Source organism: Schistocerca nitens, chromosome 6 (assembly GCF_023898315.1).
Source record: "Schistocerca nitens isolate TAMUIC-IGC-003100 chromosome 6, iqSchNite1.1, whole genome shotgun sequence".
Classification (NCBI taxonomy): Eukaryota; Metazoa; Arthropoda; class Insecta; order Orthoptera; family Acrididae; genus Schistocerca; species Schistocerca nitens.
Genome location: NC_064619.1, coordinates 429333761 through 429351398, shown reverse-complemented (window position 1 = coordinate 429351398; position 17638 = coordinate 429333761). Strand labels below are relative to the sequence as shown.

At 43.9% G+C, this 17638-nt stretch overlaps 1 protein-coding gene across 1 annotated transcript in view; it reads right to left on the bottom strand.

Moving 5' to 3' along the window:
* LOC126263389 (uncharacterized) overlaps positions 1 to 17638 on the bottom strand; it is a 285649-nt gene that overhangs the window by 13400 nt on the left and 254611 nt on the right. Inside the window, exons 15-16 of the mRNA XM_049960483.1 lie at positions 1964 to 2101; positions 1177 to 1321 (exon numbers count right to left, since the gene is read on the bottom strand). Of these exons, the coding sequence (XP_049816440.1) occupies positions 1177 to 1321; positions 1964 to 2101 (283 nt within the window). The remainder of the gene's footprint in view (positions 1 to 1176; positions 1322 to 1963; positions 2102 to 17638) is intronic.

Genomic DNA, 17638 nt, shown 5'->3' with positions numbered 1-17638 from the left:
ATTGATGGCTGGTTTGCTATACTGCTTGCTCAATGTACAGAATGATTAACACTGGGGGGAGGCTATAGCCCCACCTCACTCCTTTCTAAAACACTGCTTCCGTTTCATTCCCAGTGACTCTTGTAACTGCAATCTAGTTTCCGTACACGTGGCACGTAATTTTCCCTCCCTGTATTTTACCACAGTTACTTCCACACTTTGCAAGAGTGTATTCCAGAGCTCTCTCTAAATACACAATTCTATAAACATAGATTTGCTTTTCGTCAATCTGCCTTCTAAGATAAGTCGTAGTGACAATATGGCCTTATGGGTTCCTAAATTCTCCGGGACCAAAGATGATATTCCCGAAGTCGGTTTCTACCAGTTGTTCCTTTCTTCCGAAAGTGATTCGTCTCAGAAATTTACAACCATGGTTACTGAATTATTAACACTTACCTTCTATGAAATAAGAATTATTACAGTCTTCGTGAATTCTGAGTGTGCTTCGCATGTCTATTACACCTTCCTTACAAAGTGCTACAGTTTTGTAGTGTCTGGCTCTGCCAGAGGTCTAAATAACTCTAAGAGATACTCGTGTACACTAGGGGACATTTTTTCGACTTAGATTTTGCAGAGCTCCGTCAAATTATGCCCTTAGTTTCATATCTCCAATCTCATATTCATTTACTTCATCTTGACCTTCTACAACATTGTCTTCAAGTTTTTTCCTGATATATATCCTATTCGTATTCTCCCAAACTTTTAACCTTCCCGTCTTTTCTTGTCACTGGCTTTCCAGTAAATATGTCTGCGATCACTAAGAATTTCTGTGAATGAAGTCGTCTGCATACCTCGAAAGTTCTCCGTTTATTACGTTTCCGCTAATGCCATCACCAGTTCTTTAATAAAAATCTATGTATAGCAAGTGTGAGAGCTGTTATGTACTCATTACTAGTGGACGAGGCACTACAAAATGGCTCTGAGCACTATGGGACTTAACATCTGTGGTCATCAGTCCCCTAGAACTTAGAACTACTTTAACCTAACTAACCTAAGGACATCACACACATCCATGCCCGAGGCAGGATTCGAACCTGCGACCGTAGCAGTCTCGCGATTCCGGGCTGAGCGCCTAGAACCGCTAGACCACCGCGGCCGGCGACGAGGCACTACGCTTGGTTCTGTGCGGTAGCTCACCTGAGCAGCACGGCGTTCGTCTTCCAGGGCAGCGAGTACTGCTTGGTCCTGTCCCTTGGGCAGAACGTGTGCAATGCCTCCCCAACCCCTCCGTCCTTGGTGGGGTCGTACAAGTGCACGCTCACGTTCCACGCCGCGCACGGACCTGGAGGCAGACAAAAGTGGTCAAGTGAACCTACCGATACCCGACGTCGGCTTTGTCACGTACAGTAATGATGATGTGGCGATAGACGGCATAAGTACTCAAGCAGTAAGAAAAAATTACATTGACAATACTTTCGCGCCTATGTTAGTGTTGGGAAAATAGGACGAGGTAACAGACTGACTGTAAGATACCCGGAAGTCTAGGTTACAATAGGAGATGACAGCTTGGTTGCGAGATGGCGAAGCAAACGAGTGTGAATACAAAGTCTCAGATGTGGTGACATATTGATCTGCGGCCCAGTACAAGGTCTAGATGAGTTTGAAAGATTACATTCTAATTGTGAGTTGGCGTAGTGATGCTGATCACTTGAATTAGTCTGACACAGCTAGAAGCGCCAGCAGGGTGTCAGAAACGTCACCACGAGAAGAGCAAAACAAAAAGAGGAGCTCGAAATCGCATCAAAAGTAGTAGACACCAGGAGTTATGTTTCATGGCACGTAATTTTAGGTTCACAAATACTGATCTACCATTAACAGCATACATACTTTTCTAGGTATTTACAGCCTAGCAAGAACCGCAACTGACATTAAAGAAGTTAAGGCAATGAGTAATTGATAAAAATTAGAACGGGGTGAGACTCACGGCTCTGGTCTGTGGCCATCTCGATGAGGAGCTGGCGTTCCACCTTTGAGTCCAGCATCCACGTGCACTCCAGGTGGTAGTAGAAGTTAAGGCGGAGACCTGCTCCCGGAGACGATACATTGCGCGAGTGTATCTCACCTGTGGAAAATAACAACACTGCTTCAAACACATACATTTTTCTTAACAGGCTGTAACATAAACGCAGGAACACTATGAACTTGTCAGGTCCATCCTTTCAGCTGTATTCTTATCTCAGTTGAAAATGAAACTGAATATTACATCATATGACCCAATCTTCAGTCACCACATACCAACCCCCACGACACTCCGTGTTCAGGCCCGGAGGACCACGCGACCCGACTGGCCGCCGTATCATCTTTTGCCACATTGCACTCCGTTGTAGTAGTGGGTCAGCGCACTGACCTTCTAGCCAATGTCGGCTCTCCAGACACTGAAGTCGCTAATTATTATTCACACAGCTTCTCAGCTGCAATTAAGGGGCAGAGTGAAGTGCGTTCGTATTCTTTCACCAAGGAGACTTATCTGACGATGCTATTAAAAGATCCCATGTCTTCTGCAAGGCGGTCTGATGCGCTGAGCTATGAGTTACGGATGCGTATGGCAACACCTTTACAAGAATATTAAACGATGAGTCCAGTAAACTGGAGTCAGCCAAACCGCTGTTTATCTTGACAAGCGAAGGCTAAGACCAACACCGTGCTGCTAAACTTTTACAGGTATGTCCGCAAATCAGGTGCTCATCCTTCAACGGTGTGTGTTTGGCGGGGCGAGGGGGAGGCTGGTCATGAACCACCCCTACATCGTTTTGTTGAAGCATTTATGTGTTTACGGGTGTCAATTTCCAAACTTCACAACTGCCTTACGAGGAATAAAGAAGCATGGAAAGTAAAGTGCTTCGAAAATGGCAAGAATACGAGGAATCCTAAAAATTGCGAGCTACTTGTAACACGCGATAATCTTCAGTTGTTTGTGTGAGTTGCGCCCACCTAGGTTCGATTTCGACATGACCGGTAACATTCAAGCCAGTTAAAGGGGCACATTCAGAAGCTGACAGTATCTGCTCTCAATAAGTCAGACACAGTTCGTGAAGCCCCGGGTAGAACCGGCAAACCATAGGGAGAAATGCAAGAGAAGACACAAGTGTAAGACATTCCCCCAAAGAATATAAAAGGACCTTCGAAACGTTGTTGGAAACTACTTAGAAGAAACAGCGTTCCCATTATTGCATCACTGCACGTTTACATAGCCGTAGTGTGATGACCCGTGTTCATAATCTTAAAGCCTACTCAATACTTGTGAAAAAATTGTTGAGTGCTCTGTTCGATTTTGTATTGAATACATTATGACAGGGATTTTGTTGTGAGAGGGTTTTAGTATCACAAAAGCAAATAAATACCCGGCCGAACAGGCCTCGAGAGGCTCAATGGCACTGACCGACTGCCGTGTCATCCTCCGCCAGTGGGCGTCACTGGTTGTCTATATGGAAGGGCACGAGGTCAGCACGTCGCTCTCCCGACAGTTGTCAGTTTGAGTGACCGGAGCCGCTACTTCTCAGTCAAGTAGTTCCTGAATTGGTCTCACAAGAGCTGAGAGCACCCAGGGTGCCAACAGCGTTTCGCAGATCCAGACCGTCACCCATCCAAGCGTTAATCAAGCCCGACAGTGCTTACCTACGATGATCTGACGGGAATCGGTGTTACCACTGCGGCAAAGTCGTTTGCATTACACCTCTTATATTATTTGAATAAAACTCACAAATCCCCAGTTTTCGGAATGATGTCTTTTAGATGTTCTATTATTTTCATTACTATTTCTTGGACGTTATGATAAAAATTCGCGCTAAGAGTTGAGGTAAAATAATATTATTTTTGTTGTTTTAAACGATTTATTACATTTTATTATTATTATTATTATTACTATTAATAAAATCATTGTTTTTTCTCGTACACTACAGGTAATCATATCAAAAATTTATATTTGGGGAAGAGGAGGACGGCGGTGGGGGGGGGGGGTGGGGGGAGGGGCGGGGGGGGGGGGAGACACCCAAAGATTCGGGACCGACCGGTCAAGAACCGAAGCCTGGACCCGCTACTGTGGCACATGGTGTTTGAGGATGAGGCTGTACTGCCATGATATCTTGTTGTGTACGGAACAACGTAATTAAGTATAAAGATAAAAGGGATGTGTGGATAAGGTAATGAAAATCTTGCATCATTCTCACAAAAATGTATATTACTATTGTTGCAGTACCTAAATTCAGAAAGCAAAAGCCACATAGTCCTGTAAGTGCCTGATGCATTATACACAAAAGAGCGAAAAAACTATTCACATGCCTAATATCGTGTAGGGCCCTCGCGAGCAGGCAGAAGAGTCGCAAGTTGACGTGGCATGAACTCTAATAACGTCTGCAGTAGTGCTGAAGGGAACTCTCACCATGAATCCTGCATGACTGTCCCTAAATCCGTAAGAGTAAGACGGGGTGGAGACCTTTTCTGAACAGCATTTTGCAAGGCACCCCAGATGTGCTCAATGTTCATATCTGGGGAGTCTGGTGGCCAGCGTAAGTGCTTACGCTCAGAAGAGTGTTCGTGGAGCAATTCTGCAGCGATTCTGGACGTGTAGGGTGCGGCATTGTCATGCTGGAATTGTCCAAATCTGTCGGAATGCACATAGGATGTGAATGGATACAAGTGATCAGACAGGATCCTTAAGTACGTGTCACCAGTCAGAGTAGTATGTAAACGTACCAGGGGTCCCATATCACTCCAACTGCACACGGCCGTCACCATTTCAGAGGCTCCAGCGAGCTTGAACAGTCCTCTGCTGAAATGCAGGGTCCATGGATTTATGAGATAGTCTCCACACCCGTACACATTCATCGGTCCGATACAATTTGAAACGAGACTTGTCCGACCAGGCAACATGTGTCCAGTAATCAACAGCCCAGCGTCAGTGTTGTCGTGCGCAGGCGAGACGTAAGGCTTTGTGTCGTGTAGTCATCAAGGGTACGCGAGTGGACCTTAGACTCGGAAAGCCCATATCGATGATGTTTCGTTTACTGTTTCGCACGCTGACACTTGTTCATGGCCCAGTATTGAAATCTGCAACAATTTGCGGAAGGGTTGCACTTCTGTCACGTTGAACGATTCTCTTCAGCTGTCGTTGGTCCCGTTTTTGCAGGATCTTTCTCCGGCCGCATCGATGTCGGATATTTGATGATTTACCGGATTTGTTATATTCGCAGTACACTCATGAAATGGTCGCACGGGAAAATCCCCACTTCATCGCTACCTCTGAGATGTGTACTATCTCTCATGCGCCGACTATAACACCACCTTCAGACTCACTTAAATCCTGATAAGCGGCCATTGTAACAGCAGAAACCGATCTAACAACTGCACCGGACACTTATTTTATATAGGCGTTCCCGGCCGCAGCGCCTTATTCTACCTGTTTACATATCTCTGTATTTGAACACTCATGCCCATATGAGTTTCTTTGGCGCTTCAGTGTATTTATAAATCATTAACACATTTATTCCAAGGTTATTTTTAAAATATCTTGTACTTGCTCACCAATTTTAAAAGGTGCAGTGACAAATAATAAATTTCATATGATCCACAACCTACAACTACTGAACATATCACGTTTTAAAGAACCTGACACCGAGCATTACGAGAAGAAACACAGATGAGACAAACCATTACAAAGGCCCACTATGTTGAATGCCGCCTCGAGAAGTTTTGGGCACGTGACACGGTGAGGAAAGAGTGTAAACGGATCAGAGACTAGTGGGGTAACATTCTAACTACAATACGGGCCACAGAATGGGAAATCGACTTCAGGGGGTTGGCACTTCGCGTGCTATTCTAGTCAGCCTTTCTGGAAAGTGGTTGATGGACGGTAAAATCACAAACTGCGAACAAGGTGCTGGACGTTCATGCTTCATAACAGACTGTGGAAATGGCAGGCTTCACCGCTGTGTAAAGCAGGATGTGCGGCACTATGTGGCGAACTTGCCGACAGAGTACGATGATGGATCAGGTTTAAGTGTTTTGGCGCTCACCGCTCAAATAACTCCTACGCATTCCCATTTTGACACCGTCAGTTAAGATGTACAGGTGGTACACATGGATACAGTTTCGTCGAGTGTGGACCGTGAATCAAAGGTAATGTGTTGCGCGTTCGATGCTGGATGGTCGTGTCCGCTTACGTCGTCATCCAGGTGAACGGCTGCGTATAACAACATGCACCGTGCTGTGGTTACAGACCGGTGGATGCAGTGTTAGGCTTATGGATACATTCACATAGGCTCCCAAATTTTCCCTTGAAGTAATCCAAGGCAACTTGAGATCTGTACAAGCTTGAATATTATTGCGGAGCTACTGCATTCCTTCGTACTTGATATGTTCCTCGATGGTGATGGTATCTTCCAGATGTCTGTGTCACAGGGCAATAACCGTAGTACAGTGGTCTGTAGAGTAGGATCTGCCGCTCTCATAAAAATGCGCTCCATTCGTCACACGTCACTTTCAAGGTTTCTCGCGTCTGGGAAGAATGTAAAGCTTCTTTTCATGATAATGGTGGCGAAGTTTAACAAATTTTGTGACATAATATTAAGTTGCGTCGCAACTCTCACTGCCGTACTGAACAGTAAAATGCATTTGAAGAAAATCTTTAAACCACATCCTGAGGAAAGGCTGCAGAATGTTCCACAGAGAACGAAACATACACAAAGCGATCTCTCCCAGTGTTTGTTATTTTGCTGATTATTAGCGTACTATAGCAGCTACTACATTTCTAATCAAATGTTTTCTGGTGAGTTTTAGGGCGTGCACTTTTTTATTGTTATATATAAAAATATGTACTGCTTCACATGCATCATTCGTGAATCAATGTACCTATAAATATGCCACGTGCCACGGAAGCAGGTTGGTGGGAGCAGTACCCATTTCATGGGGGTATTCTTATGGCACCAGTGATGGTAGTCGAAGGCAACATTACAGCTGTAGATTCCGTGAACACTGTTACGGACCACGTGCTTAATGTCGTCTGCGACGGCAATGGTATTTTCCAGCTAGTTAACTGTCGAAGGGCATAATTGTGCTCATATATCCCACACAACGGCAATGAAAATCGTAGGATTAGCATCGGTAACACTTCAAAAACCATTATATTCAAACTGAAGAAGTATATAGTCGTACCCCTCTTGAACCAAGTAGACACATTTTTTAATATGATAGGTGTCGAATGTAACTTAATTTAAACGAGGTACTCTATCTCTAGGTACATAACTGTGTGAAGAAAAGATAATGAGCAAAATTAACTGTCTTACAAAGCACTGAGGAAGAGGTAACAGAATCACACGGTGTTTTAAACCTCGCCACAATGTTAGTTTTCATTCTGCACGTGCTCATATAATCAGCTGCCAAAATTGTATCAACGGGCAGCACTGCACACGCATATACAGGGTGGAGCAAATAAACGTGGCCCGAACGAGTGGATACGATATGTGGTAGCATTAACGGAGGAAGAAGTGACCTACAGGTACTTTCAACAGCATGGTGCAAATGGCTCTGAGCACTATGCGACTTAACTTCTGAGGTCATCAGTCCCCTAGAACATAGAACTACTTAAACCTAACTAACCTAAGAACATCAAACACATCCATGCCCGAGGCAGGATTCCAAACTGCGACCGTAGCGGTCGCGCGGTTCCAGACTGTAGCGCCTAGAACCGCTCGGCCATCCCGGCCGGCTTTCAACAGCTTGGAACAACTGTCCATACAGACGGCCAAGCCATGGAGTACATTTACCCAATCTTCAAGCCTGACAGAGATATTAGCAGCTCGGCCTTAGTTGGCCACTCACGACACGTGATGTATCAGAGTGCGATTACTTTGTGTGGGGAACCCTCAAATCTGAGGTGTGGCGCAACAATCCTCAACGTCTGCAAGAACTGCAGTAGTCCAGCTTCGATCCGTCTTTAGCTTCGGGGTGACGAGGGCTCAAAAGTTCCAAGAAATCAGTAGTACTGCACTTTGTACCTGTTGTAAGGGCCACTTTTATTTACCCCACTCTGTAGAACAACTTCTTTATCTACGAAGTTATAGCACGTTACTCTCCTCGTTATAATATATAACTAAAATTTACGGTCTGTTATCTTACATAAGTGGGAATTACATATCGTATTTCCCGTGTGTATCGTGTACTGCTGCAGTGTTTTACTTGTGGAAACTCAAAGTCGAAGGTCAATTACACATTAAGGCAAAAGGAGCCCATAATGTATCTTAACATTACGCATTGAGTCTCAGTATGACATAAATCAGTCGACTTAGGCCACTGATGGAGATGGGATAGAAGGAAGAGGGCGAAGTTTGACAATTACACATACGCTAATTCTTTCGGATAGCAACCCATCGGATGGGCAGCTCACCGTTAACAGTGTCGCCAGCTCTCACTACGAGAGAGGATTCTGTCAGAACGTAGAACATAGGCGCAAATTCTGGTGATCACGGTTTTTGTGCACCTCTTTTCTTATCGGATGATTTTTTTTTTTTTTTTTGCGTCAGAAATCGAAACGAGTATTTTTGAGTCTAGAGCCACCAAACAGTCGTTAGTAGTGATTTTAAGTAAGTTACTAATTTTATGATTAAAATGAAGTTTATGAACTATAAAAGTTCATGCTTTCAGTCATCACAATGTCTGGCGAGATAGTTTTACTGCGAAATCACTGAAACGTAAGAGTAACCTATTCCCAAAACACTCTCTCATTTTAACACTCCAACATTGGTATTCCACCAACCATCATTTCAAAACTAGTACAGATCTGGTGCTGTAATAATCGTAAGAATATGATGCCTATCAATTGGTATAAGCTCTAGTCTTATGGTTCTCAATTCTTGCGACACTTTTTCGTTTCTTAACAGTGCACTTTTGACTCGGATTGGTAACTGCGTAATAGAAAATGGTACCAACTGTCATAATTTCCACATGCATTTTTGTTTGGAACAAGACAATTATTCTTCAACTTACTATTCAATAAGCCGGCCGCGTTGGCCGTGCGGTTCTAGGCGCTCCAGTCTGGAGCCGCGCTACTGCTACGGTCGCAGGTTCGAATCCTGCCTCGGGCATGGGTGTGTGTGATGTCCTTAGGTTAGTTAGGTTTAAGTAGTTCTAAGTTCTAGGGGACTGATGACCACAGCAGTTGAGTCCCATAGTGCTCAGCGCCATTTGAACCATTTGAACTATTCAATAAGGTCCATAACAATATCACCTTCCTCCGTAGTTGAGGTCCCTAACAGTCGACTTCGAGATCGGTGGTTAGAATCTTGTCGGAGCAAGGAATTATCACCGCCTGTATTTGACCGACAAGGGGAAGCGAGCTGGTAGTGCAAAGTTGCTGATCGTCAGACTTTGCACCATGATATAGATTAAATTCTGCGGTTCTCATTAAATGAACGTATAAAACATTAGTGAAGGTAATCCATCCGTCAGACGGGGGCATTGAACCTAGCGGCAATCCTCGGTGCCATCCGAGTGGAGCTCGTTATGTGCCTGTACTAGGCTTTATCCCCTTAAATCACTGACGATGTTTGCAGGTGATGACAATACACAAAGGTACGAGAGTTATGTGATAGGCTATTTGATGGCATCGTATCCTACGAGGGCGTGCTGAAAAATAATGCCTCCCAATTTTTTATGTGTCTACACGTTTGTTTCTCAACATAGTCACCCAGGCGACAAACACATTTTTTTTCCGAACGAGGGACCAGGTTATACATACCTTCGTTTTACAATGTTCGATTTCGTTGAGGGATGCACAACAGGGTGTTCGATTGCAGCAGATGACGCAGAGCTCGTGTGTGGCCTGACAGTGTCATGCTGAAATAGAGGGTTCTCTTTGCGTGGACGAACTCTCAGAATTCGAAACTCGTGTACAGTGCGCTGTTTCACCCGCACCAGCATAGTTATGTTACACACCACCATGTTACGTGCTATAGTTCGGAGTCCTCTAGTGGAAGAGAGCTGCAAATATGTAGACATGAAGAATGTTAATAACGTTTGTTTCGTTTAGAAAACTTTGTATACGAGAGGTGAATGAAAAGTAAAGTCCCAACCTTTGTAAATTCGGTTTGGATGGGAATATTTTAGTAAATCAAACGCAGAAATAACCTTCAGAATGTGATCTTTAATTACCAATATTCACTTTTCCACATAATCACCAGCTGATTGGTTACATTTCTACCAACGATGAACAAGTTTTCTGAAGCCGTCACGGAAGAAGTCGACACTCTGTTTCCGCAACCACTGTCTCACATTTCTCTAAATATCTTCTCCAGAAGCATAATGATGTCCCTGCAGATCGTCTGTCACTATGGGGAGCAATGGAAGTCAGGCGGTGCTAAATCTGGACTGTATGGAAGATACTGTACGGTGGTCTGTGCGCTTTCATTTCAGGAGTCAGCTTACAAGGTACCCATCGTGCACAGATCTTCCGATAGCCAAGCAAAGCAATAATGTGACCCACACGTTCTTGTGAAGTGCCGGTTGTGCTTGCATTTTCCCTCTGAGTGATAAGACGATCGTTCTGAATCAGTCTGTCAACATTTTGCTTGTGAAACTCCGTGGTTGTTATCACAGGACGTCGAACTCTTTGTTTGTCACGCAGGTTAGATTTTACCACCTCAACATCTTCAAACTTACTCGCCCAACGACGCACAGTACTCACATCAACACAATCAACATAAATTGCTTTTATTCTACGATGAACCTTCTTTGGCGTGACACCTTCTGCTGTCAAGAATTCAATGACTGCATTTTGCTTAAATCGCATCGACCGACTGTGTGCGCATGGTTCCATACCTTACACTGTAACAACACAACCGTTCATTGCTAAGGCATCCCGACAACTGGAGCTATAGAGAAGAGGCTACGGAACAAGTCAGTACCTGCCGTATACCAATGCTACCAGCTGTTGAAGAGTTACGAATGTGGAGGCATTACTTTCCAGTCAACCCTCGTACATTGTATATTTGGTACATTCTTTGTAGATTGTTTCACAAGTCAACGGGGTGATTTTTCCTGTGGGTGAGGTGTCATCACTGAAATGGTGGCATGCATGCGTGTTAATAAGATTTTACCGAACATCCGATGGTGAAAACCAGATTCTATTGGAACAAGTTACTGTAAAATAAAATGAAACACCAAGCGATCTTGTCTGAACTTTAAACAACCGGATGGGACTACAGAGTTTTTATTTTCAAAGACCAATCTAACTTAACGAGGATATGTCTCTCACATACAGGGTGTCCCAGCTATCTTGTCCACCCAAAATATCTCTGGAACAATAACAGCTATTGGAAAACGACTTTCACCGGTATCAATGTAGGGCTGGGGCCCATGAATGTACATATTTGGAAACATTCTAAAACGAAACCATATGTGCTTTTTATCACAAACTTATGTTTTTTTAAATGGACCTCCTATATTTTTTCTTCAGCAATCCATAGCATGACAAAGCACATACACAATGGCGTTGATTGCATCGCAATATTTCCATTACATCCCGAGATATTGAGACGCGAAGTTGACGCTTGAAACATCCGACATGCGCTGCTAGCGCACGTCCTGAGGCTCAGGTGTGAACCCCATGCTGCCCGTAATCGCGATGTGATTGACATGTGTAATCACACCTCCATACTTATCAAAAGGTCCCAAACGAATAATACGGTCTGCTGTCATCAACTCTCATAAGCAAATAATGGTTTCCCTCTTGCACGTTTTATGTATCTACGAACACAATATGAACCAGTACCGATCGGTGTACACCCGTCAGGTTGTCTTATTTTTTCCTGTTTTAACGTTGAACGGCATTAGCTTTTCAGTAACGGATTAACGATAAGCGAAGTTCACTTTGTGACTAACGTTGCGGTACACAGATATGTTACAGAACCGCATCACCCCTAGCCTATGGGATAAATACCTGCTGGAATGTACGACGTTAATACAGGATGGCAGCAGACCTTATTATTCGTTTCTGACCTCTTGATAAGTATGGAAGTGTGATTAAGTATGTCAATCACATTGCGATAATGGGCAGCGTGGGGTTCACGCCTGAGCCTCAGGTCGTGCGCTAGCTGCGCATGTCGGGTGTTTCAAGCGTCAACTTCGCGTCTTAATATCTCGGGATGTAATGGGAATATTGCGATGCAATCAACGCCATTGTGTATGTGCTTTGTCATACTATGGATTGCTGAAGAAAAAATATAGGAGGTCCACTTAAAAAAACATAAGTTTGTGATAAAAAACACATATGCTTTCGTTTTAGGATGTTTCCAAATATGTACATTCATGGGCCCCAGCCCTACATTGATAACGGTGAAAGTCGTTTTCAAATAGCTGTTATTGTTCCAGAGATATTTTGGGTGGACAAGATAGCTGGGACACCCTATATATATATATATATATATATATATATATATATATATATATATATATATATATATATATATATATATATTGTGTTTGTGAATTTATATGCATATTCATATAAAAGATATATCCTCGTAATCAGTCCTTTTCATACTTGGGATTAGGATCTAAGTTTTCATTTCTCTTTCACGAAATTGGTGAATGTGCTGAACACCGATATCACAACAAACCTCTGGTGTAGATAGCCAAACTCGTCCCAAATATTAGCGAGACTGTCTGGAGTTACCGCAGGCACTGGTGTTACTGTGCAGCATCACAATTCTCTTAATGATATTGGAAAGTGAATTAAATAGATGAAGTGTTTTGGAAAGTATCACTAGAAAAAACTGATAAGAGAAAAACTGTATCTGTCACACCGCATTAGTTAGCCGCTTTACTGAATTTTCCATAGCAGGAGCATGCCTCTGTAATGACCACGCTCAGTCTATAACTGAACAGAATAGTTTCTCCAGCATCAAAAGATAGTTAAGGGCATTTGTAATGATGCAACTATCTATCCGCGGTATGCACTAACTACCTCAAACCTTCCTCATTTACCACTGTACTTAGATGGTGTAGTCTACTTACATTACTCTCTCTTCAGAACTTACTATGCTAGAAAATATCACTTTTGTGCACCCGTAGATACATTTTGTGTATGTCAATACCACAGTTATACCTATCATTATTAGTGGCGACAAAAGCATCAGTAGTAGAAGCAATGTTAATATTGACTATATTAGTTCTTAATAAATACTAATTTGTCGCACTTTCTCTAAGGAAATTCAAATATTTTTTGTTTCTATTAATACTATTTTATAACCATTCCTCAGATTCAAATTAGTGCTACTTTTTAGGTTACTATGATAGACGAAAAAATTTTTTAGGTGTAAAACCCTAGTCGAATATATGAGATGGCCTGAAGAGTATAATCCGATGAAATTCAATGAATAAATAAATAAAATGAAAAAATATATCGTGAGACCAGACCATCACGGAGGCCAAAGGAGCAATACCTGGAGCCGTAAGCCTGAACCATCAGAAAAAATCGAACTAACTTAGAAGGCTTGTATAATACACACCTAACTGCGTAAGCAGCTTGACGAGTGTGTGTCAGGTGTAAACCGCTACCTATATTTTGAGGATAACTCGATGGTGGTAACCTGTAGCCATTAGGAAAAATTAAAGTACGACTACAGACCAAAGCAAACAAATGTTTTTATGATTGTTTTGGTCGTTGTGTTGACCGCCAATACGTCTACAATATGACTGACACACTGTCTGAAAAAAAGGTGGAGTACCCTGAGCTCACTGGACGGATGCGAACTTCGTAAACGTACACGCTATCGGCTGGTACATACATGATTAGAGTTGCAGTTTTCTGTGACAGGTAGAACGGCAACCAGAGTGCTTTACTGTTATTCGTATTTAGAGTTGTTACCAATCGTGGTCGGGTACAAAATGTTGGTGAATGCCAGACCGTGAGTGATTTACCGTGAAAGATGCCGAGGTGTCACTTACTCGAGTGAGACAGTATTATAAGCACCTGACAGAGTTTCAAATGGTTCAAATGGCTCTGAGCACTATGGGACTCAACTGCTGTGGTTATCAGTCCCCTAGAACTTAGAACTACTTAAACCTAACTAACCTAAGGACATCACACACATCCATGCCCGAGGCAGGATTCGAACCTGTGACCGTAGCAGTCCCACGGTTCCGGACTGCGCACCTAGAACCGGGAGACCACCGCGGCCGGCCCCTGACAGAGTTTGAAAGGAGTGTCATTGCGGGTCCATTTAGCTGCCTGGTCTAATCGTGCAATGTCCAGACGTGTTGGGCATTCGAATGTGACAGTGGCTACATAGGAACATCAGGGCAGGAATACTCGAGGGCTTATTGAGTGCCTAGCAAATCTTAACCCCTTTCACATCTGGACTTCCTCCAACATTCTCTATTATCCTGCATCATTGACCGAAGTCTCTCAGCAGCCGCAGTACGGAATTCCCGTCCCATGGGTACGCTGTCGTTGACACAACACAAACGTCTCAATCTGAAGAGATGCCATTACGGGGAACCATGTATGGTTGATGAATAGTATTACACTGTGTTCAGATACGAATCTCAGTTCTGCATTATTTCGGAAGCCGATGGTCAGCAAGTAAGGCTGCGGTTCGTGGAGAGGACCCAGTCTTCCTGTTTTTCGGGGAGGCACAGAGGTTTTACTCCTGATTTCATGGTGTGGGGAATCATCGTACATGACTTCTGATCACAGTTGGTGGTGACTGAGGGAACGTTGGTCTCTTAAAGTTATATCAAGACACCCAAATTCCTCATGCATTGAAACTTCCTGGCAGATTAAAACTGTGTGCCGGACGGAGACTCGAACTCGGCACCTTTGCCTTTCGCAGGCAAGTGCTCTACCAACTGAGCTACCCAAGCACGACTGACGACCAGTCCTCACAATTTTACTTCCGCCAGTACCTCGTCTCCTACCTTCCAAAGTTCACAGAAGTTCTCCTTCGAAACTTGCAGGACTAGCACTACTGGAAGAAAGGATATAGCGGAGACATGGCTTAGCCACAGCCTCGAGAACTTCTGTGAAGTTTGGTAGGTAGGTGACGAGGTGCTGTAGGCAGTACTGGTCGTCAGTCGTGCTTGGGTAGCTCAGTTGGTAGAGCACTTGTCCGCGAAAGGCAAAGGTCTCGAGGTCGAGTCTCGGTCTGGACACAGTTTTAATCTTCCAGGAAGATTCAAGACAAGCGCAAAGTATAGTGTTGCCATTTCCAACGGCGCATTACTTGTCCATGCATTACACATGCCTCTGTGAACTGTCTGCGTGATTCTGAGGTACTCCATATCACAAACACATCCAAATCTGTACCTATTGAAGATGTGTGGGAGCAGCTCGAACTGGTAGCTGCTCCAAACATGTGCTTGGGGGAACTCTGGCTGCTTAAAGGTACGTCACTACACCTAAATTCCACATACCCTCTCAATCCGTGTATTTCTGTTTTGTTTACTTCTGCCCTTCTGGGTGCGTCACTCCACCCCAGTTCTAGTATCGAGCACTCACACTGCGCACTGAGAAGTCAGGGGACAGCGATACGCACGTATACAGATTGTGGAAGTGTAACATGCATAAGGTATAAAAGATTAATACATTGACCGAGCTGTAATTTGAACTCAGGCGATTCAAGTGAAAAGATTTTCGACATTATTACGTCCACATGGCGGGAATTAACAGACTTTGAATATGGAATGGTAGCTGGAGCTAGACGCATTTGTCCCTCCATTTTGGAAGTCGTTAGGGAATACAATATTCCGCGATCCACAGTGTCAAGTGTCTGCTGTAAAAGCCAACTTCTGGGGATTACCTCTCCCCTCGGGTAACTCAGTGCTCGACGGCTTTCTGTTAACGACCGAGAGCAGCGGCATTTGCGTAGACTTGTCAGTGTTGACAAACAAGCAACACTGCGTGAAATAACAGCAGAAATTAATGTGGAACGTAGACAAACATCTCTGTCAGGGCTGTGTGGCGAAATTTGGCGTTAATGTGGAAAGGCAGGAGAACCCCGACGCGAGTGCCTTTGCTAATAGCACTACGACGCCTATAGCGCCTCTTCTGGGCTCGCGACCTTATCAATTGGTCGTTACACTACTTGAAAACCATGACCTGGTTAGATGAGTCCCGATTTCAGTTTGTAAGACCTCATGGTAGGGTTCGAGTGTGGCACAGACCCCACGAATCCATGGACCCAGGTTTTCAGTAAACCATTGTGCAAGGTGGTTGAGGCTCAGTAATGGTAAGGACAGTGTTAACATCGAATGGACTGGGTCCTCGCGATGTTCGCCTAGTTGAAGACCAGTTGCAGCCGTTCATGGACGTCACGTTCCCGAACAGCGGTGGAAAATTTTTATGGATGAAAATGACCCATATCACTGGCCCACAACTGTTGGCATTTGATTTTAAGAACATTCTGGACCATTTGAGGGAATGGTTTGGCCATCCAGGTTTCCCGACATGAGTCTCACCCTTTCGAATCGAATCAGTGCATGCATTTTGGCCAGATGCGGTATGAGTTCGTGCTGATAAGTTGGTCGTACAGCCAAGTTCTTTGTGTATTTGATTTGGTTTTCCAATCACTGAAATAACCTCTCCTACCCTCTCAACCATTGTAGTTCAGTTTTGTTTCCTCCTGCCCTTCTGGGTATCTCATCTTCTTGAGCAGGCAGTGTAGATTGTTGGCGCTGCGTATTGGGTAGGAATTTCCGTAGATGAAGGGGCCAGTGTGGTGGCACTCAAACGTATTAAAAGGTTAAATGTTCAACATGTTCTCAGAATCGTGGAAAATTCCAACATATCCAAGTACGTGGAACCGAATGATCTAAATGAATATTGGAGGCTTAGGGTTTAACAATCCGTCGACAACGAGCTCATTAGAGACGGAGCACGTATCTCGATTGTGTCAACAATGGCTAATGAAATCGGTCTTGCCTTTCAAAGGAACCACCGCGTTATTTGCTTGAAACTATTTAGAGGAAACACGAGAAACCTAAATCTGGATGACCGGACGCCGATCTGAACCAGCGTCCTCCCAAATGAGAGTCTCTTGTGATAACCACTGCGTCACTTAGCTCGGCCCGAGCTAGCGAATTACAAACCGCATCAAATTTTTAGTTGCCATGGGTACATGAATATTCGTTCTTTATCCATTCAGGAGATATATCATGAGATAGCGGGTTAATCTTATTGAAACGTACAGTACAATGATTTAATGTAACATCAACGAACAGGATATTAGCGACGCTGGAGTAAGGCACACCGAGCTGCTAAGAAATGAACCGTTTTCGTTTCAAGGCAGCATTACGGAATTGCCCGTAATAGATTTAGGGATACAGAAACTTAAGTGCGAACAAATTTTGATAAAAGAATGACTCGAAAGAGTTTAGTTCAACTTCTGACATAGAGTGGCTACCCTATAAATGATGCCGTGGAAGAATTAGACATGACCTAATGGTGTGCGTCATGAATTAACTGTTGGCGAGAGTGGGCATAGGCGAGAGTTGATGGCCAGCACATCAAGGTGGCAGCGAATCTCGGTGTGGCCGGCGAGAGCCCTGTGCGAGCCCATCAGCGCAGACAAATGCAGGCACTGGGCTAGCGCGTCTGCTGCAATTCCGA